The 22,760-nt window shown below is 46.1% G+C and overlaps 1 protein-coding gene across 1 annotated transcript; it reads right to left on the reverse strand.

Moving 5' to 3' along the window:
- Window positions 1-2,522: 2,522 nt before the first annotated feature.
- Window positions 2,523-16,167, reverse strand: LOC113426415 (galectin-4-like). The gene is made up of 9 exons (XM_087971142.1): window positions 16,079-16,167; window positions 12,297-12,385; window positions 11,073-11,268; window positions 9,829-9,948; window positions 8,369-8,419; window positions 7,257-7,286; window positions 5,841-5,929; window positions 4,807-4,972; window positions 2,523-3,378 (listed from the first exon to the last, which is right to left on the reverse strand). Exons 1-9 carry the CDS (start codon window positions 16,106-16,108, stop codon window positions 3,235-3,237), a joined length of 915 nt encoding a protein of 304 aa, XP_087827268.1. The 5' UTR covers window positions 16,109-16,167; the 3' UTR covers window positions 2,523-3,234.
- Between the last annotated feature and the right edge of the window lie 6,593 nt (window positions 16,168-22,760).

Here is a 22,760-nt window from a genome sequence, read left to right on the forward strand (position 1 = left end):
AACACAGTCACAAAAAACAGGTAAAGCCCCTTTTATTCCTTCACTTTGCTTCCAAGCTCCAAATATCCTTGACCGGAGACAAAAAACTCCCCCACAAGCAGTTACAAGAAGGAGGAAATGCCTATAAATTATAAAGAGTAAAAAAACAACACAAACCAGGCAAGATAAGGGTTGGAAGGAAGACATCCACAGATATCAGAGCACACACTGGGAAGGACGCCAAACTCAGGAACAATAAACTAGAGATATTTCCACGCTTTGTTTCCAGCACTCGCCCGTACGCATGTCCGTCCTCTTATCCAGTTGTCACAGCTGCAGCCCCTTAAGAGGATCAAGGCCTCTCCTCCCCAGTAGACAATGTCTCTCCTTATCGTCTCCTTCATGCGTGCCCTAGGATGGAGAGGGGACGGACCTGGGTCTTCCTCTGACTGCCCAGCCGGCCTCTGCCCTTCCCTAGCCTCCTCCACAACCTCTGGTTCCACTCCCTGTCAGCTGTTCCTCCTCTCCCTCAGAGTCAGTCTCTACCAGGGATATGACATCTGGAAATCTGTGTAAAACACAACAAGCTCAATGTTTGTGGAGAGGTGATGTAGCAGTTGGTATTGTTTGAGTCATCAAGTTGGCATCGATTCTTGGTGAGCTCGTACATGGACCTTCTTCTCCCATTCTGCATAGGCGATCTGTCCCTTCAGATCTTCACACAGTGCCTCTGTTGCTGCTGCCACTCTTTAAATTTGGGAATGCAGATGCTCTTCTATAGGGTTATTGCAAGGAGTGCAGTAGAATGAATTTTGAAAAGCTGCACTGCTGATCCATTAAAACAGAATTCACAGCTTTTGGTTTGCTCTCTTGTTGATCTATGATGGGTGGCAACTACAAGCATTGATTGATTTTAAATACATTGATTTTTTTCCAAGATATAGAATACAAAAAAATGAAAATAGTGTGAAATGGAGGAGGGGAAAAAACAAGAGAAAGAAGTGAAGGGTGGGAGAAAAATATTGATTTACAACTCTTTTTAGTGCAATAAAATAATAGTATTACAGCCTCGACGACTTACTTTTACATACTAATATGGACTAGCTATTTCTATATAACAACAAATTTATCTAATCGACAAAATCCAAAGTCAGTGTTTCATTTTTTCCCCCCATCTCAAACCCAAAATCCAGAAGAGATTTCCAACTGGGACAGGAGAGTTGATTATAGGCCATTATGTTCATGCTGAGCGATTACATGAACAGATTTTCTGCAGGGTGATCTAACTGAGAATTCATCAATTCTTTCAATAGCATTCCTCAATTTTGGCCATAGCACTTAGAATGATATACCACTTCACAGTGCTTTACAGCCCTCTCTAAGGGGTTTACAGAGTCAACATATTGCCCCCAACAATCTGGGTCCTCATTTGACCGACCTCAGAAGGACGGAAGGCTGAGTCCACCTTGAACCGGTCAGGATCGAACTGCTGGCAGTTGGCAGAGTTAGCCTGCCATGCTGTATTCTAACCACTGTGTTGCCAGGCCTCTATGGTCATCCTTTTCCCTTCCATCATTCCCAGCCTTCCCGTCTTCTCCAGAGAGCTGGATAACAACAACTTGTTCATTGCATCATAGGTATTTTCGTTATGCCTGTTTGAAAAGAAAAGAAAAAACTTCGACCAAAACAAGAGAATAATCACAGAAGGAATCCAGAATCTGTTGTCCTGTTCGAACCTTGGAATTTATTTTCGCGGAGTTGCTTAAAAAAAAAAAACCCCTCCTCTTTGCATAATTGAACAAGATGCAACCAAATGACAAAAGTGAGAACTAAGGAAGTAAAGATAGAAATGACTATTTCTTTTGTAAGATTGTTTTAGTAAGTGTCTAGGGCAGATTCTCAGGTCATTGTTATCCCAAAAGTGCCTTGTCAAGAGGCAACTGGACTTCCTGGTGGTTGTTTTTTTTTTTTTCTTTGAAGAGGTTTCACTTCTCCTCCAAGAAGCTTCTTCAGAGCTGACCTTCTATTTCCCACCATCCAGTCAGAAGCTGAAGAAGCTTCTTGGAGGGGAAGCAAAGCGTCTTCAAAGAAAACAACAACTAGAAAGTCCAGTTGCCTCTTGAAAAAAAGCACCTTTGGAGCAACCCACATCTCTGAGGATCGTAAATTGCAGGTTTCTTGTGAAGAATCTGTAATTGATGCGTCGATTTTTATTCTGCAGGTGAAAGCGTGTGTGATAGAAATCTGGGTGGGGCGATTGGTTTAGAGCAGAGGTCTCCAAACTTGGCAACTTTAAGACTTGTGGGCTTCAACTCCCAGAATTCCTCCTTCGCCCCTTCCTCCCTTCCTTTTCTCCTCCCTCCCTCCCTCCCTCCCTTCCTTCCTTTTCTCCTTCCTTCCTTCTTTTCACCTTCTTTCCTTCTTTTTTCTTCCTTTTCTCCTCCCTCCCTCCCTCCCTCTCTTCCTTTCTTCTTACTTCCTTCCTTTTTGCCTTCCTTCCCCTCCCTTCCTTTTCACCTTCCTTCCTTCCTTCCTTCCTTCCTTCCTTCCTTCCTTCCTTCCTTCCTTCCTTCCTTCCTTCCTTCCTTCCTTCCTTCCTTCCCTTCCTTCCTTCCTTCCTTCATCCCATCTCCTCTTCTCCCTTTCTCCTCCTGTGACTTTCTGACAGACCAAGTCAATGGGGAACCCAAATTCACTTAATAAGCATGCGACTAACTTCACAACTGCAGGGATTCACTTAAAGAACCGTGGCAAGAAAAGTTGTAAGACGGAGCTCAAGCTGCTTAGTGGAAGGGCTGGCCCTGCAGAGCTGAAGAGCCAGCTTTGGGCTCTCCTCCATAGCTAGGCTCATAACCAACGCTCACGTTTTAGGGTGCTATGCACCGTATTTCTTGGGTGGAGCTCTAAGTCTGCTCGAACTACAGCACCCATCACCCTCTCCAGACAGCAGGCCTAGGAGTGATGAGAGACATACTCCAATGACCTTGGAATGAGAAGAGTCCAACTCTTTTTCTTTAGCTTCTTGAGTTTTGGGGTCCTCCTGCAGACCACCTACAGCAGAGGTCTCCCAACTTGACGATTTTAAGACTTTAAGCTCGCTGGAGAATTCTGGGAGTTGAAGTCCACCAGTCTTAAAAGTTGCCACATTTGGGGACCCCGGTCTAGTGGGGGACATGGGAGTTGCAACCCACGAGTTCTCGTCCTCTTGTCAATCAAAGCAGAAACAGGATGCATTCCATTCGCACGGGGGGGCCGTCAGTACTGCACGCAGGAAAGGATGACGTCTCCAGCTATTTCCAGTTGGTCCACTTGAGAGGGAGGGATCCGATGGACATATTCAAATTTCAGCTGGCCATTCACCAACACCTGGTAGCAGTTTTCCAGATAGGTGATCTCCAGCTAATGGTCAAAGGAAGCAGGAGACATTTTTATCCTGATTATTTTAAACAATCATTGGTTTGCAAGAAAAGTAGGGGAATCAGCCAGGAATATCATCGGAAAACCTCAGTGGTTCAAGTCCCACCCCCTTTTTTTAAAAAATGTGCATTATGAGTAAAAAGAGGAGGGGCTCCAACTATCATATTGACTTCTTTGAAAATTTGTGCATGTTTTTTGCCGAAAAACAGCATTCAACTTTTGGTTTTAGGCAAAACTGACACCTAGCGAGCAGTGGGTTCATTTAATGACCATACCCTTCACTTAATGACCACTGCAAAAAAAGGTAGACAAATCAAGTCCACTCAGGTGGGTGAGCTGCTTTACGACCAACACCACTTATGACCATAAGGGGCAGGCAGGCTCCATGATGATCATATGTTGAGGACTAACTCTACACCAAAGCCAAAGACACGGAGGCTCAACGTGTGTTAATAACCCTCCTCTTATTTTGCCCACAACAACAACCCTGTGAGATGGGTTGGAGAGAAAAGGATTTGGCCAAAGTCACCCAATTGGCTTTCATGCCTAAGGTTGGACTAGAACTCACCGTCTCCTGGTGATTGGCCCAAAGTCATCCAGCTGCCTTTCATGCCTAAGGCGGGACTAGAACTCACCATCTCCTGGTGATTGGCCCAATCTCATCCAGCCAACTTTCACGTCTAAGGCGGGACTAGAACTCACCGTCTCCTGGTGATTGGCCCAAAGTCACCAGCCAGCTTTCATGTCTAAGGCGGGACTAGAACTCACCGTCTCCTGGTGATTGGCCCAATCTCATCAGCCAACTTTCACGTCTAAGGCGGGACTAGAACTCACCATCTCCTGGTGATTGGCCCAATCTCATCCAGCCAACTTTCACGTCTAAGGCGGGACTAGAACTCACCGTCTCCTGGTGATTGGCCCAATCTCATCCAGCCAACTTTCACGTCTAAGTCGGGACTAGAACTCACCGTCTCCTGGTGATTGGCCCAATCTCATCCAGCCAACTGTCACGTCTAAGGCGGGACTAGAACTCACCGTCTCCTGGTGATTGGCCCAAAGTCATCCAGCTGCCTTTCATGCCTAAGGCGGGACTAGAACTCACCGTCTCCTGGTGATTGGCCCAAAGTCACCCAGTCAGCTTTCATGCCTAAGGCTGGACCAACTCACTGTCTCCTGGTGATTGGCCCAAAGTCACCCAATTGGCTTTCATGCCTAAGGCGGGACTAGAACTCACCATCTCCTGGTGATTGGCCCAAAGTTACCCAGTCAGCTTTCATGCCTAAGGCGGGACTAGAACTCCCTGTCTCCCATTTTCTCGCCTGCTACTTAAAAGTAACCCTGATACGGGGTTTTCTGGCCAACACTGAAATGCCACGAAGCAAATTCTTATCCCAAGGATACTCCCCTTACCTGGAAGGCCTGCCCGGGACAGAAGGGCAGGAAGGCAACATTTCTCTCTTCGCTTCCCCAAGCGCCGTTGATAAAGGAATTCCGGACTAGCGCTCCCTCTTTGAACCGGGGGTTAACGTGCAGGGCGATGTTGCCCAGCAGGATGTTTTTCAGGTTCACATGAAATCTGTATCCGAGGAAAGCATGTGGGTTACTTCAAGGGACACCCTAACTGCCCTCGGAAGAAATCCAGGCGTTGGAACCACGAGCCCCTTTGCTAAAAACACCTCGAGTGAACGTGGATGTCTTCCTGTCGGCAATGGGGGCAGTGGTGGCTTTCCAAATTGTTTCCTACCGGTAGTTCTATGTGCGGTTCTATGCGCGTGTGCTTCACACGCTTGATGCACGCTATGCGTGTGTGGAGAGCTCAAAGACCAACTTTTGTCAACACTGGACAGCTGAGCTGCTTTTTAGCTCAGCTGAGGCGCGGCAATCCACTCTGCCGTGCGACTCAGCTGAGCTAAAAAAACAAAACAAAGGAATATAGGAGAGGTAACGGCGTGGGCAGGACCAACCAGAGGTGGTAATTTGCTGGTTCTCTGAACTAATCCAAATTTCCACTATCGGTATACCAGAATCGGTCCAAACCAGCTGAATACCACCTCTGCCCCCAACAGACCAGATAGGAAACATAGCCAGCTGGACTAATTCTGCCTTGTTGTAAAGCCACATTGACAAAATCTTGCAAATCTGAAAGGACAGTTCTCCCTCCCCCCCTCTCTTTTACACCCTGAGAAACTAGGGAGGGTCTCATCGGAGTTTCCTGATCCATCTGTTATGCAGCTGAGGGCTAAGCTGCCTCTTATCTGACAGTTCCCTTCACAGGAGATCTTGCAATGGTTGTAAATGTGACAATTGGTCATAAGTCACTTTTTTCAGTGCTGTTGTAACTTTGAACGGTCACTAAGCAAACTGTTGTAAGTCGAGGGGTACCTGTTTTTTTTTTGGGGGGGGGGGGTGTTTTTCCCCAGTCCTTTTCCCTCAGGTTGACATACCTGTCTGCTGAATAAGGGATGCTCCCCACAATTTTGATCTGGCAGAAGGGAAAGAAACGCCCCGAAAGAAAGGCATTAAACGGGGTGGCCTAAAAAAGAGATCAGGATGAAAAAGGAATAAGTGAAGAACTAAGAAATGGTCACTTTGGAGTACTAAAACTTTCCCTGTTTGATTTCCAGGTTCTCAGCACGTCCACAATAAAGGAAAAACAGACACACACACATGGAGTTGGAGGTTATCATCCTGACCTCAGTTGAGTCCTGGACTTGATTATCCATTTTTCCTTTGTTTCCATCTCCACGAGACTGAATTCCACCTGATCTGGGGTGCCCACCTTGCAGCCCTGGTTCAAAAGGGCCCAGCAGAGATTCTACTACCTGAGACTTCTCAGAAAACAACGACTGAATGAAAAACTGCTGGTGATCTTCCACTGCTGCACATAGGGAGTATCTTAACTCACTGCACCTGTGTATGGTTTGCCAATTGCACAAGGGCAGATAGGAAAGCACTCCAGAGGGTTAATGTCATTGCCCAAGGGATCCTGGGTTGCCTTCTCCCCTCTTTGGAAGAGCTTTAGAGCTCCCGCTGCCTTAAGAAAGTTCAAAACATTCTCAAAGATCCATCTCATCCTGGGAACCCCCCCCCTTTTTTTTTAACTATTACCATCAGGCAGACAGTACAGGATCATAAACACAAGGACAAATAGGCTGAAAAACAGCTTCTATCCCAGGGCAGTAACTCTACTGAATTCTACTGTATAGTGCAATATGAATGCAATATCAGGGGTTTACAATTCACTGTGTGGAGTGTGAAGGATGTGTGTTTATGTTTATTTTCATGGTCGTGATGTGCACTGAAGATGGTGTTTCATTTCGTTGTACAAAGTGCAATGACAATAAAGGAAAGTAAACTGAATCTGCCCTTCTACTTCTTTTTGGTTCTTGCACTTAATTCTTACACCATCTTTTTTCAGGCAAGGGCCAATGAAATCCAACCGTTGATCATCGTCTCTTGACCAACTATCCCATCTCCAAGAGAAATTAGATTACAGGCGGCTCTTGAAGGAACGTTCAAAAACGCTCCATAACAGGCGTCTCCAACCGTGGCAACTTTAAGACTTGTGGACTTCAAACGCCCAGAATTCCCCAGGCTAAGGAATTCTGGGAGTTGAAGTCCACAAGTCTTAAAGTGGCCAAGGTTGGAGACCCCTGCTCCAAACAACCAAAGTCCTCCTATCTTCAGACTAGACGTTGCAGTAGATGGGGGAACTTTGATTGCAAGGAACGTCTTGGAATGTTCCTTCAAGAATCACCTGGCATCTGCAGGGGGCTTGCAAAGGGTCGTCATTGCAGAGGGAAATCAAGACCAACCGATTTTGTGAGGACGTCCGAAAAGGAGGACAAGAGGTCACCTACCGGATTGCACACCGTCATTCCGCCAACGTTCTGAGGAAAAGAAGGAAAGGACATGTTGTTACAGAGATCTAGACAATCTAGATCAGACTTCCTAAGGAATTGGGGCTAAAAGACCCAGAATTCTCAGCAAGGATGTCCAGCAAGCATGCCCTAGTTCTCATCAAATGAGGAAATTCTCTCCTTGTCTAGAACCGTTCATTCATAGTTGAGGCTGGTCCATCAAGGAACCACTCATGATAGTCCACATGCTTAAGCAAAGGTGTAAAATACTCAGTACACAGCTAATGTCGGTAACTGAGACCATCAACTCTGTCACTAAGCGAAGCAGTCTTAAAGTGCAGTGTCACATGACCGTGCCAGCTTACAATGGCAGCTGTGGCAGTTCTGTTTGTTGTCATTAGGTGGATCCCATGCTATCATTAAGCACAAATGACCCATGAATGCCTTTTCGTTTTCCTGCCAGCTTCCCCAGTGACTTGGCTTGCCGGAAGCCAGCAGTGAAAGTCGCAAATGGGGATCATGTGATCGTGGGACAGTGGTCAGATTCAAAAAAAATTACTACCAGTTCTGCGGGCATGGCTTGGTGGGTGTGGCTTGGTGGGCATGGCAGGGGAAGGCTCCTGCAAAATCCCATTTCCTCCCAAGCCGACTAACTTGCTTTCCAGCTCCATTCTCCTGTGCAGGGCAACCAAAGAAGACCCAGCCGATCAGCTGGGACTCAATGGGAGGCAGAGAAGAGATGGGGTTGGTGGGGCCAGTCAGAGACGGTATTTGCTGGTTCTCCGAACTATTCAACATTTCCACCACCAGTTCTGTAGAACCGGTCTGAACCATCTGAATACCACCTCTGCCTGGGACACTGTGGCCTTCATAAAGGTGAGTTGGTGGCCAAGCACCCCAATCATGATTGTGTAAACATAGAGGTTCTGCAATGGTGAATCTCTACCCATGGTGAATCTCCTCATCCGGCGCCGTTGTAACTTTGAATGGCTGCCGAACATGTGGATGTTAAACGAGGATTGCCTGTATGTATTGATAATCAAGGCTGAAAAATTTACATTCTCTTTTTTGCAAATGGAACACAGGTAAATAAATGTTCGAATTATACTTACAGTCATAGGTGGGATGGGATTGTAAGGTGGAGGAGCATAAGGAGGTGGAACCTGAAATACATACATGGATGGATGAATAGATAGATAGATAGATAGATAGATAGATAGATAGATAGATAGATAGATAGATAGATAGATAGATAGATAGATAGATAGATAGATAGATAGATAGATAGATAGATAGACAGACAGACAGACAGACAGACAGACAGACAGACAGACAGATAGAGTGAGATGATAGATAGATAGATAGATAGATAGATAGATAGATAGATAGATAGATAGATAGATAGATAGATAGATAGATAGATAGATAGGATAGATAGAATAGATAGATAGATAGATAGATAGATAGATAGATAGATGATAGATAGATGACAGAGAGAGAGAGACAGAGAGAGAGAGACAGACAGATATAGATAGATTAGATAGGTAGGTAGATAGATAGATAGATAGATAGATAGATAGATAGATAGATAGATAGATAGATAGATGATAGATAGATAGATAGATAGATAGATAGATAGATAGATAGATAGATGATAGATAGATAGAGATAGAGATAGAGATAGAGATAGAGATAGAGATAGAGATAGAGATAGAGATAGATGGATGGATAGGTAGAGATAGATAGATGATAGATAGATGATAGATAGATAGATAGATAGATAGATAGATAGATAGATAGATAGATAGAAAGAAAGAAAGAGAGAGAGAGAGAGAGAGAGAGAGAGAGAAAGAAAGAAAGAAAGAAAGAAAGAAAGAAAGAAAGAAAGAAAGAAAGAAAGAAAGAAAGAAAGAAAGAAAGATATAGGTAGATATAAATATATATATAAAGATACCTAGACACACACATACCCAGAAGAACTAATAATAAAAAGGCATAAAGTTCATAACATCCTTCCAGGCAGAAGGAGTAGAAACAAGCATGGAATAAACCCAAATTCATGATAGGACAACCTGAGTTAGCAGCGTTTTTCCTACTAAGGAAGGACTTTCATTGTTAAGCAAAGAATTTTCGGAGGCAGCCCTTGCTTTCCAAAGAGAAGATTTATTGGACTTGACAACTCCCAGAATTCACCCAGGATAACAGAGATGTCTGTACTGATAGAAGATAATATTTACAGCTCAGATTTGAATGGTAGAGTCCTTGGTGCTCTCTCAACTTTGTGATTTTCTTGAGGACATTTCAATACCCAACTAGGTAACATCATCAGTGTTAGAAGGGAGTGGGGTTTGGCAGGGGAGGAGGAGGGGGAGGAGGAGGAGGAGGAGGAGAATAATGGTGGGTTACTTGGTGCTTTCTGAGTTTGGTAGTTCTCTTGCAGACATCTTATTACCATACTAGGTAACATCATCAGTGCACCAGTGCAGAAACTTCTGTTTCCTGCAACTGAAGTCACGAAATCCATGCTGGCAAATTTAACCTGGAGGTTAGAGAGGCTGATAGCAATACTCACGAATCCTCCTGTGAAATTGATGCAGCTCAAGGAGACGTCCCCTTTGATCTGCAGAGTCTGGACCAGATTCATGGGAAGGCGGTGTCGGTAGTTTATGAACTGGCTGCCATTGATAGAAACCTAAAGAAGGAAAAAAAGAACAGAATGAGAAGTGAAATCGCGTGTGTAGAAAGAAACAAACATGGAATGTCTTGATTGATGTTTCTCAGCCTTGGAACTTTAGGATATGTGGACTTCAATCCCCAGAATTCACCCAGCCAGCAAATTGACTGGGGAATTCTGGGAGTTGAAGTCTCCACATTAGTGCAGAATTCTGGGAACTGAAGCCCACATATCGTAAAACATGCCGGCTGGTGAATTCTGGGAATTGAAGTCCTTATATCTTAAAGTTGCTGAGGTGATTAGCAAACAATGGTCTAGATAAATCCACAGGTCTTCATTGTGTGACCATTGCAACTACTTCTCATGGACGTATTTTGAGAAGAGAAAAGAAGAACAGATGTAACTTCAGGTAAGGCATAATAAAAAATATTTCTATTTGGAAGCATCTATTCTAAAATGCAATTGGTAGTAATTCTGCAGTATATCCACTAGGGGGCAGCAAACATGAACCAGTGCAGCACCACCACCAGGGGGCGGCCGGAGGAAGCAATAAAGGAAGCAATTTGGAGCTCAATTTTAGAACGAAACCAGTGAAGAGTGCATCAAATTCAATTTGGTCTTTCTCCTTACCTTTTCCTGATTTAAGGACCATTCCTCCAGGCGCCCTGATGCACTGACTGCACTATGACTCCTATTGGCTGTCCCAGGGCAGCCAGATAACAGATAATCAGAGTTGGAAGGGACCTTGTAAGTCATCTAGTCCAACCCCCCCTGCCCAAGCAGGAGGCCCTACACCATTTCTGACAGATGGCAGTCCAGTCTCTTCTTGAAAGTCTCAAGTGATGAAGCTTCCACAACTTCTAATGGCAACTTCTGTTCCATGGGTTGATCGTTCTCCCTGTCAGAAAATTGCTCCTTGTTTCGAGGTTAAATCTCTCCTTGTTCAGTTTCCATCCATTGTTCCTTGTTTGGCCTTCGGGTGCTTGAGAAAATAGCTTGACCCCTTCCTCTCTGGGGCAGCCACCCCCCCCCAAATATTGGAACACTGCTATCCTGTCTCCCCTGGTCCTTCTCTTCACTAGACTAGCCACTTAACTATAACCCTACCCATACTGGCACTAGCCTTCTACTCTTGTTTTTACCTGGTAACCACAGCTCCTGATGTTGATGATCACTTCAAAAGAGACGCCTCGCTGGAAGAGCATTGTGCACGTCCGTTCCTCGGGTCCCCAGCAGCCTTTTTCTTGCGTGTTGCAGACAATGATGTTGCCTTCATCAAACCGTGGGTTGAAGTGGAAGGCGATGTCTCCATTCGCACACACCAGGTTCACAGAGAATCTGGAACACCAAAGGCCCCCCCGTGGCTGAATGGATGTTCTTCAAGCGCCATCTTTTGACTTCTAAAATGATCTACAGCAAGGTTGGGCGTCCAATCTTGACAACTTTAAGACTTCTGGACTTCAACTCCCAGAATTCCCCAGCCAGCTATGCTTCTGGGAGTTGAAGTCCACAGGTCTTAAAGTTGCCAAGGTTGGAAACCCCTGATCTATAATGTAGGAAAGCACACTGGCTGGGGAAATCTGGGAGTGGAAGTCCACCCAACGTAACGCATGCTGGCTGGGGAATTCTGGGAGTTGAAGTCCACCCATCTTAAAGCATGCTGGGCTGGGGAATTCTGGGAATCGAAGTCCACCCATCTTAAAGCATGCTGGGCTGGGGAATTCTTGGAGTTGAAGTCCACCCATCTTAAAGCATGCTGGGCTGGGGAATTCTGGGAATCGAAGTCCACCCATCTTAAAGCATGCTGGGCTGGGGAATTCTGGGAGTTGAAGTCCACCCATCTTAAAGCATGCTGGGCTGGGGAATTCTGGGAATCGAAGTCCACCCATCTTAAAGCATGCTGGGCTGGGGAATTCTGGGAGTTGAAGTCCACCCATTTTAAAGCATGCTGCCTGGGGAATTCTGGGAGTTGAAGTCCCCAAGTCTTAGAGTTGCCAAGGTTGGACATCCCTGCATTAGCTAATTCTGCAGGAAACAGAGGTTGGACCTAATAAGCTTGGAGATCAACAGAATTCTCAGATTTTATCCATAAGCAAGCAAATGCTGGATTAAAATGGACTTTGAGCTGCTCCAGGAAGGTTGTGCGTGTGATGTTAATGCTTTCTCCCGTTCAATAGTCACTCAAAACACAAAAGCCACTTGGCCCTTTGACTTCAGTCGTCCTTTCTTCCAAGCAGGGATAATCAAGCCATAAAAAAAATGGAACACCCTTCAGGGCAACTGGGTGGGGAGGGGGATAGAAGGTGAAACTGGAACAAATGGAAGGAAGGAACAGATGAGTCAACCCCAATCAAAAGTTAACAAACCTTTTGGCAGAGACTACGACGCAGCCTTGGATTAAAATAGTTTTTCCTTCGCAGAGACCTCCAAAAATTGGGCTGCAAAAGGGGACACACTGTGGAATAAAGAGGGGGGGAAAATAATTACCGCCTATGTCAGAATTCAAATATACATCTTGTCATGCGCCTGTCGGAGTCTGAATCCGAGGAGGAAGATGAACAGCTGACAGGGAGCGGGAGTGTGTGGCTCCATTGGCTGTGGAGGAGGCTGAGGAAGGGCAAAGCCTGGCTGGGCAGAGCAGGAAAGAGGTAGAACAAGGGAGAGGGGGTTCAGAGGAAGACCCAGGCCCACCCCCTCTTCATCCTAGGGCACGCAGGGAGGAACGGAGAAGAGAGCAACGTGGGTTGCATGGCTTATGGGGGAGGAAAGGGCCCTGATTCCCTTCATTTGCCACACCTGGGAAGAGAATTTAAAAGAGATGCATGCTGAGTGCAGCGTCTGCTGGGAACAAACGTGACTTTAATCCTGTGTTGTCATGGCTTATCTGTGTTCCTGGCATTTTCCCAACCGTGTGAGTTGTGCCATTCCTTCAAATCTGAAATTCTTGCTTCTGCCCTGCCAAACTAATTACTTCAGTTTGGCTTGTATGGTCTTTAAATTACAGTTTGTGTTGACTCTGTTTTGGACTTGATTCTCTGCAGCCAAAGTCTGTTCCTGGGAGGGTTTTTCTCCAGCCAGAAGGTAACCAGGACACTGGGGGCAAAGTTGGAGATAATAAAGGGATTCGTGCTGACTGTGTTCTTCCCTGCCCAGTCATTCCTTAAGGTATTTCTTTTTTTTCCCCCTTCCCAACAATCAGCTGTTCATAGGATCACCTGTGCCAGGATTCCCCTCGCTGTCTTACTGCTTCACTCAGGAGGCTTCCCTGAGGCCCAGGAGGCAAAAGGGGGCATGCCAGGGAGGAGGAGCTGCACACACACACACACACGATGCTCTATTTTTTGCCTTCTTGGGCTCCAGGGAAACTTCCTGGGAGCAAAAATGCCCCCCCCCCAGTAGCTTCCCTGAGGCCTAGAAGACAAAAAAAATGCCAGGGGTGTGTGTGTGTGTGTGTGCTGCAAAAAAAAGAAGAAGAAGCCACACTCCCCCAGTCACATGGCCACGCCCACCTGGCCACGCCCACCTGGCCACGCCCACCTAGCTACACCCACAGAACCAGTTGTCAAAAAATTTGAATCCCACCCCTGGAATTAACCCCCTCAGAGGTCGGGCAGGGAGTTACTAGAGGCTAGGTTATCTGATTTTCTCAATGGCTCTCCCTCCAGCAAGCACTTTATTTAGCTTGCCACACTTTTACCAGGTGTTAAATGCTCTTGGCTGAACGCCCAGAAAGGGAAAAAAAAGCTGGGGGAAAAAATGTCCATTTACTCTTCTAGTGTGGCTGCTTGTCTCTCTGAGGTTATTGGGGGTTCGCTGAGCCAGGCAGAGTCTTAGTTGGGGGAATGGCCTGAACCCCTGCGAGCCCCCAGCAGCCCACCCTGGCGAGACCCTCCGGATCTTTGGTCTTTGCCGTACAAATTCCCAGTCGCTTCTGGGAAAACATTGTCAGGATTTACGCTTAGAAGGCCGGTGCAACGAAAACTTTAAAAATAGCAGAAACTGGAGTCCGTACGCTAAGCTAAATCATAGTACAGGCAGCCCTCGACTTACAACAGTTCATTTAGTAACAATTTGAAGCTGACAAATGCAACCTTGCACTATTTTTCACACGTACGACCATTGCAGCTTCCCCATTGTCACGTGATGAAATTTCAGACGCTTGGCAACGGACTCATATTTATGACGGTTGCAGTGCTCTGGAGGTCACACGATCCCCTTCTGCGACCTTCTGAGAATCAAAGTCAACGGGGAAGCCAGATTCACTTAACAACGGTGGCAGAAAAAGGTCAAGATTCACCTAAGAACCCTCTCGCTTAGCCACAGAAATTTTGGACTCAACTGTGGTCCTAAGTCAAGGACTACCTGTGGTTGCTTGTGCAAACTTTGGTGGAAGGGGGGGACTTCATCCGGAAACTAGATTCAGCCTTAAGCCTTAACACTGGCTGGGCAATTCTGGGAGTTGAAGTCCACTCATCTTAAAGGGCCAAGGTTGAAAAATACTGTGTGGATGCCTTAGAGCAGGGGTGTCCAACCTTGGCAACTTTAAGACTTGTGGACTTCAACTCCCAGAATCCCTCAGCCAACAAAGTTTATGGACTTCAACCCCAGAGTTCCTCAGCTAGTGAAGCTTAGGCCTTCAACTCCCAGAATCCCTCAGCCAGCTGGCTGAGGAATTCTGGGAGTTGAAGTCCACAAGTCTTAAAGTTGCCAAGGTTGGACACCCCTGCGCTTAGAGAGACTAACAAGTTTAGGTTGAAATGTGTTTTTGTGGATCAGAATCGACTTCAGACACGCACTTTCTCCTACGTGATTAGTTTCAAGAAAGCAAGAAACAGCAAAGGGCTTAAAGTAAACCACTAACCACTTTGCTTGGCTAAGAAAAGCCACTTTATTCCCCTAAAATGAGCCTTCATGTTTCGGATTCAAAAGTTAGGATCCTCACCATACTTGGAAATAAAATGAGGCTCACACAGACGTTTATTTCAAGATGTCTTTTCCAACTGCCCTTGTCTGACCGACAGGCATGATATTTCCAAGCGTTTGTCCCGCCAAGAACAGGCCAGGTTCAACTCTGCTTAGCTTGAGGCAAAAGAAGGTCAACTAGTTTCTATCACTAGAGTTTAGTTTGCCTTAACAGGAGTGACCCCAATAGGAAAAAAAATCCTTCCTTCCTTCCTTCCTTCCTTCCTCTTCTTCCTTCTTTCATCTCTTTCTTTTTTTTCTTTTTTGTACCTCCCTCCCTTCCTTTCTTTCCTTCCACTCCCTCCCTCCACTCTTTCTTTCTTTCTTTCTTTCTTTTTTTCTTTCTTTCTTTTTTCTTTCTTTTCTTTCTCTTTTCTTTTTTTGTCCCTCCCACCCTTTCCTTCCTTTCTCCTTTCCTTCCCCTCCCTCCCTCCCTTCTTTCTTTTTCTCTGTCTTTCTCTTTCTTTCTCTTTCTCTCTTTCTTTTTGTCCCTCCCTTTCTTCTTTCCTTCTCCTCCTTCCCTCCCTCCTTCCCTCCCTCCTTTCTTTCTTTCTTTCTTTCTTTCTTTCTTTCTTTCTTTCTTTCTTTCTTTCTTTCTTTCTTTCTTTCTTTCTTTCTTTCTTTCTTCTTTGTCCCTCCCCCTTCCTTTCTTCTTTCCTTCCCCTCCCTCCCTTCTTTCTTTTTTTCTCTGTCTTTCTCTTTCTTTCTCTCTTTCTTTTTGTCCCTCCCTTCCTTCCTTCCTTTTCTTCCCCTTGTTTCTCTCTTCTTTCCTTCTCCCCTTTCTCTCTTTCTTTTTTCTTTCTTTCCATCCTTCTCTTCTCTTCCTTTTCCTCCCTCCATCCCTCATTCTTTCTTTCCTTCCTTCCTTCCCCTGACTTTCAGACTGAAGGCTGACCAAGAACTTAAGACAACGAAGCTTCTCCCATCCGTGACCTCCATGAAAAGCTCCAACCTTAGCAATTTGTTTATTCATTTGCTACCATATGGATCTTTGTTGTGAGATGCTACAATGAGCTTTAGATCTGTCTCCCTCTTAGGAAACCCATTCCCACTTCCTACACATTGACCAGCTTGTCTCAATATCTCCAACTCTCTGCATTGGACATCATCATATATTGGGGGCCAGGGTAAATCTTCCCCCTCCCCAAAAAATCCCCCCCCCAGTGAAAATTCTCTCCATACTCACCGGATTTAAGATGGGCTGTTGCAAAGCCATTTTGGGGTTTGCCAAAGTTGGTGGATTAAAGCTGGCTTGCTTCTTATATGCCCTCTGGGTAAAAGTAGAACTTTCTATAAGGTGCCAGAAAATTAAGTTTAATTTCCTTCTAAGGAGGCGTGGTTAGAAACCTGTTGTACTTTGCCCTGTAAGTTGGCAAACGAAATGTTATAAAAGGGTGTTTCTAAATGCTGAGATTTCAAGGTTAGCATTTTCCCCACCATTCCAATACACTTATTTATTTATTTAGCGCATGGCGAAGATATGAACTTATAGTGGTTCAAATACAGGTAAGTTTCAAATTCAAAGGCAGGTCGTCCTTGACTCAAGATCACAACCGGGCCCAGCATTTCCGTTGCGAAGCGAGGCATTTGTTAAGTGAGTTTTGTCCTGTTTTATGACCTTTCTTGTCACAGTTGTTAAGTCAGTCCTGCAGTTGTTAAATTAGCAACATGATTGTGAAGTGAATTTGGCTTCCCCATTGACTTGGGCTTGTCTGAAGGTCGCAAAAGAGTCACATTCCCCAAAAGAAGTAAATCAACATTTGCCTGGTGTCATCAATCTCCACCTCCAGGTCTTAGCAGGGTCAGTTCCCGTTCCCACGGGAAGGAGAACCATCCAGCCTAAACAACCCTCTCTATCTCCACTCCTCCCACCTTAGGAATCAAATGACCCCAGGACATCGTAACTGTCATAAATATGAGTCAGTTGCCGAGCATCTGAATTTTGATCACACGACCATGGGGATGCTGCAATGGTCATAAGCGTGAAAAATGGTCGTAAGTCACTGTTTTCCATGCTGTTGTAACGTCGCTAAACAAACTTATTGTAAGTCGAGTGTCAGGTTTCCAAGTGATGAAATCCGTTTAAAAAGGAAAGAGCAAAGTCCATCTTCCAAAACAATTTCTTTTATTTAGGAAAGCATCAAATTGGCAAAGTCTGTTGTAATTCTGGATCTGACACAACCCGGAATTACACCACATAATATTGGAAGTTAGAAACACCCTCCCAAAATCACATTCCCCAATAGAAGTAAATCAATGTTTGCCTGGGGTCATCAATCAGCAGGGTCAGCTTTCGTTCCCACGAGAAGGAGAACCACCTAGCCTCAACAACTCTCTCTATCTCCACTCCTCCCGCCTTAGGAATGTGGCAAGCCCAAAACCCTTCTGCCCCATAACCAGCAAAGAGAAAGAAAGGAAAAGGAATATATAATAAGGCTAAATAAAATGGCTATGCATACGTCAATTTCGAGCTTGACATCAAGGACTATCTGTAATGCCAGTTCGGCCTTATTTTCTCAAGATGCATCATTTTTCTGGAATAAAGAGGCATTTCAGTTTAGGGCAAGGTGGCCAGTAACACTTCCCAGAAGGCATCAGTTTTCTGCATTTCTTTTACTGTGAAAGAAAGCACACTCAAATGACCTTGGTTTTGGAGCCTGGTGTGGGAGGGAACCCTGAGGTCATCCAGACCAAACCCCCCTGCTCAGTGTAGGAATCTACAGTAACACTCAAGAGATTGGATGGGTGGGTGGGTGGCTGAATGTGTGGGTGGATAGTTGAATAGATGGATGGATGGGAAGGTGGGTGGATGGATGGATGGATGGATGGATGGATGGATGGATTGGATTGGGTAGGTGGAAAGATGGATGGATGGGAAGGTGGATGGATGGATGGGTGGGTGGGTGGATTGGTGGGTGGGTGGGTGGGTGGATAGATGGATGGATGGATGGATTGGATTGGATTGGATTGGATTGGGTAGGTGGAAAGATGTATGTATGGATGGGTGGGTGGATGGATGGGTGGGTGGATGGATGGATGGATGGATGGATGGATTGATTGGGTAGGTGGAAAGATGGATGGATGGGAAGGTGGATGGATGGATGGGTGGGTGGGTGGATTGGTGGGTGGGTGGGGTGGGGTGGATAGATGGATGGATGGATTGGATTGGATGGGTAGGTGGAAAGATGGATGGTGGGAAGGTGGATGGATGGATGGGTGGGTGGGTGGATTGGTGGGTGGATAGATGGATGGATGGATTGGATTGGATTGGGTAGGTGGAAAGATGGATGGGTGGGAAGGTGGATGGATGGATGGGTGGGTGGGTGGATTGGTGGGTGGGTGGGTGGGTGGATAGATGGATGGATGGATTGGATTGGATTGGGTAGGTGGAAAGATGGATGGGTGGATGGATGGGTGGATGTAGGTTAGATGGATAGATGAATAGATGAATAGATGAATAGATGGATATATGGATGGATGCAAGTTGGGTGGGTAGATGGATGGATGGTTTGATATCCAAGATAGTATAAGGACTTCTGCTTGGTCAGCAAGATGGGCTAGATTCTAGCTAGCCACTAGAACAGGGGTCCCCAACCACCGGGCCCCGGACCGGTACCGGTCTGTGGAACATTTTCTACCGGGCTGCCGGTTTGCTGGGCGCCGCCATCTTGTTTCGATGAGAAAGTGCTTCTGGGTGAGCTTTTCCAGTTGGAAAGCGGCGTTTGGGTCCTGAAGGAATCTCGCGCCTTAGTTTCATCGAAGGGGGCGGCGGCTTCAACGAAACTAAGGCGCAAGGATTCTTTCAGCACCCAAGGCAAGGCGAGCCGAGCGACTGTCCCGAAGCCCATCGACAAAGGTACAAAGGAGGAGTTGAAGCCGGTGACGGGTGGCTGGCCGGTTGCTTGGCTCACCTTGCCTTGTCATGCGTGCTGATGCCGGTACCGGGCTGCGGATCATTTTGTGATGCTGGTACCGGGCCGTGGCACAAAAAAGGTTGGGGGCCACTGCACTAGAAGACCTCCAAGGTCTATTCCAGCCCTAGCATTCTATGATTTGTCTATGGATATTTATCTAGTTATCAAGCACCCCTGACCAATGGCTCTTCAGCTTCTGCCTGACTACTTTGACCAACCCTCTCTTCCCCCACCCCACCCCCCAAAAACCCACCCCTCATTTCTTTCTTGCAAGAATTCTGCATATGGCAAGACCATTCGATTCCCCTGTCAGATAGCTCTTCCTCTTAGGAGTTTTGCCTTCCGGCAGCAAAACACCAGAAGGAGATGATGACAAACCCAAGAAAATGTCCTATATGCGCTTATGAAGTCACCTCAACTCGAGGAAGATTTGATCTGGATTTTTCCTCCTCTTTGCCATCTTGTTAGCAGAGAGGCACATCGCTTAATGATCCGAAAGCCTTTTTCCCAGCTTTATTTATCCACTTGTTTTTATATTTATTGACTCATAAAAGTTCACTGAGTGTACAGCTGAGGCTTTCCTGATTGACTAATATATATAATAACACCTTCCCGAAAGAGCCAGCTCTTTCTTTTAATTAGTCCATTCATAATAGGGAAAGGAGGTGGCTTTGGCTGTCACAGCATGGTTCCTGGGGGGGGGACTGATTTTTTAATTCTGTTCTCAACCAGATCCTTTTCAGGTTACCTCTTCAAAGTCAACCGGCTGGAGGTGTTCATGAAATTGTTAGAAATAGGGTGTTGGAAGAGATGTCTAAGTCTTTCCGGATTGGTGTATGGGCCATTTTAAGGTGGGTGGACTTTACCTGGCTGGCTGGGGAGTTCTGGGAGTTGAAGTCCACTCATCTTAAAATGATCCAGGCAAGGGTGAGATTCAAACTTTTTAACAACCGGTTCTGTGGGCATGGCTAGATGGATGTGGTGGCCATGTGACTGGGTGGGCATGGCTTCTTCTTCTTCTTCTTTTGCAGCAACCCCCCCCTGGTTTTTTTGGCCTCCTGGGCCTCAGGGAAGCATTCTGGATGAAGCAGTAAGACAGTGAGGGGAATCCTGGAACAGCTGATCATCGGAACAGCTGATCGTTGGGAGCAGGGTTGCCATCTGGCCGTTTTTCCAGCCAAATTCGAGAAATCTGGCCGTATTTCTATCTGCTTGGCCATGAAAAAATGATGTCTTCGGCCAAATTTATTTGGCCAGAAATTTGGCCGTACGAAAGTCGCTTGGCCGTGAAATCAGCCAGATGGCAACCCAGCCGCTCTCCTTCCCTCGCGCATGCGCGTCACCATGAGCAAAAGGAGGACCAGCGCGTCCTCTCAGTTCTCCGACACACCCGCTTCCTCTCAACTCCTGTCACACACCCCTTTGGGACCTTGGCGCCCGGCCACGCCCCCTTCCCACCTGTGACCCGAGCAGGGCGGCTCCTCCTCCATCAACACCACACCCATTCCTATTACGGCTCGTTCCAACGCCACACCCTCGGCTTCCCCACCCATCCCGAGCTCTCCTTCCCTCGCGCATGCGCGTCACCATGAGCAAAAGGAGGACAAGCGCGTCCTCTGGCACTCTCCTTCCCTCGCGCATGCGCGTCACCATGAGAAAAAATAATTTGGCTGAATTTGGCCGTATTTTGACTTGAGTTTGGCCGCAGAGCCAAACTGCGATCTGGCAATCCTGGTTGGGGGGGGGAAAGAAATACCTTAAGGAGTGACTTGGTGGGGGTGAACGCAGTTAGTGATGTTGGGCATGCGCGCAATGCATGATAAGGCCTGACTGGGCAGGGAGAGGCGGGCGGAGATGGGTGGGGCCAGCCAGGGGCACAATTTGCTGGTTCTCTGAACTGTGCAGACTCGTAACAACCAGTTCTATAGAACCGATTCAAACCGGTAGAATCCCATCCAGGTCCAGGTTGAGAACCACTGTTCCAGATGTTGGACAACACCTGGACAAGATCAAGAAATCAATAACCCTGTAAATTTCAGCAAGGTATCTTAAACACTACTTAACTACCAACTCTTGGAAACTTCTCAGTCTAGGTGTGTAGTCAGTTCATGAAAGCATGGTTTGTTTGATTGCCTTTAAATATTTCTTCCTTTATTTTTTTGATCCCCCAAATTTTAATCACGTGACTAACCTCTGAGTTTGGCGTCCTTCCCAGTGTGTGTTCTGAGATCGGTGGACATCTTCAAACCCTTATCTTGTCCGGTTTGTGTTGTTTTTTATTCTTTATAATTTATAGGCATTTTTAGTTTAAACGGCATTTCCTCCTTCTTGTAACTGCTTGTGGGGGAGTTTTTTGTCTCCAGTCAAGATTATTTGGAGCTTGGAAGCAACGTGAAGGAATAAAAGGGGCTTTACCTGTTTTTTTGTGACTGTGTTTATTTTGTATCCCAGCCTGGGTCATCACATCCTGCTTGAGCAAGGGGTTGGACTAGAAGACCTCCAAGATCTCTTCCAATTTTGTTATTCTGTTATTATTCTGCTATTCTGATCATGGCAACCGGGATGTAGAGTCAAGCCTAAGCTATTTAAATGCGGCCAAAGCTGGTCAAGCCCAGCAAGATCTGGCATTTCATTTGTGTGACTTTTATCTTCAAAGAAGCCCCAAACGGGTATGCCTAGTTTGTTTGCTTCATTTTAATGCCTATCTGATTTAGAAAGGATGAAGCTATGCTAATTGGGCATTGTTCTCCATTGAATTGCCTTAATTGTTTCATCTTAGTTAAGACTGAGCCAAAGGAGCCGATTATACATACTTAAAATTTTATAGTTGATTTGATCTTTGTTTTGTGTGTGTGTGTGTTTTTAGTAATTGCTACTTAAGGGCAATTAGGTGCAGCGGGTTTAAACCCAAGGAGTTTAATATTGAAGCAACGTCTTCACTCCAGCCTCTTCTATATGTGTTCGGACTATCGAACTCATCATTCCCAGACAAAGCAATTAATAATTGTACTAAGTTCCTCATCTTTGCTTCTGAATTCACACACACCCCTCAATACTTTGTAAGTACGCAAAACTCAGTTTGGAAAAAAAGATGGTTCACAAATTCCTTTGCATCATCAGGGGTGTGTGATGACCCAGTGTGGGATACAAAATAAACACAGTCACAAAAACCAGGTGAAGCCCCTTTTATTCCTTCACTTTGCTTCCAAGCTCCAAATATCCTTGACTGGAGACAAAAAACTCCCCCACAAACAGTTACAAGAAGGAGGAAATGCCATTTAAATTTAAAATGCCTATAAATTATAAAGAGTAAAAAACAACACAAACCAGGCAAGATAAGGGCTTGAAGACGTCCACAGATATCAGAAAAAACACTGGGAAGGACGCCAAATTCAGAGAGGAACCATAAACTAGAGATATTTCCACGCTTTGTTTCCAGCACTCACCCGTACGCATGTCCATCCTCTTATGCAGATCTCACACCTGCCACCCATGAAGAGGATCAAGGCCCTCTCCTCCTGAGTAGACACGTCTCTCCGTTATCCTCTCCTCCCTGCGTGTCCTAGGATGGATAGGGGGTGGGCCTGGGTCCTCCTCTGACTGCTCAGCCAGCCTCTGCCCTTCCCCAGCCTCCTCCACAACCTCCGGAGCCACAATTCCACTCCCTGTCGGCTGTTCCTCCTCTCCCTCAGAGTCAGTCTCCATCAGGGGCATGACGGGGTGGCTGATCCCTGTTCATCCCAGTTCAGGCAAACCAGTTCTCCCCGGTTCAGGGGAACTGGTACTGAACTGGTAGCTAATTTTATGACCGGTTCGGTGAACTGGCCAATCCCACTCCTGGCTGGTCCCGCCACCCCACCCTGTCCCTCCTGGGGGTCCCCACATGGCCAGTTTTGGATCCCAGGTAAGTACACGGCCTTGTTGGAGGGCCTCCAGAGCCCAGGAGTCTCAAGA

The sequence above is a fragment of the Notechis scutatus genome, chromosome 8 (genome assembly GCF_049901735.1).
Source record: "Notechis scutatus isolate UNSWTSFEM ecotype Mainland chromosome 8, rNotScu1.2, whole genome shotgun sequence".
Lineage (NCBI taxonomy): Eukaryota > Metazoa > Chordata > Lepidosauria > Squamata > Elapidae > Notechis > Notechis scutatus.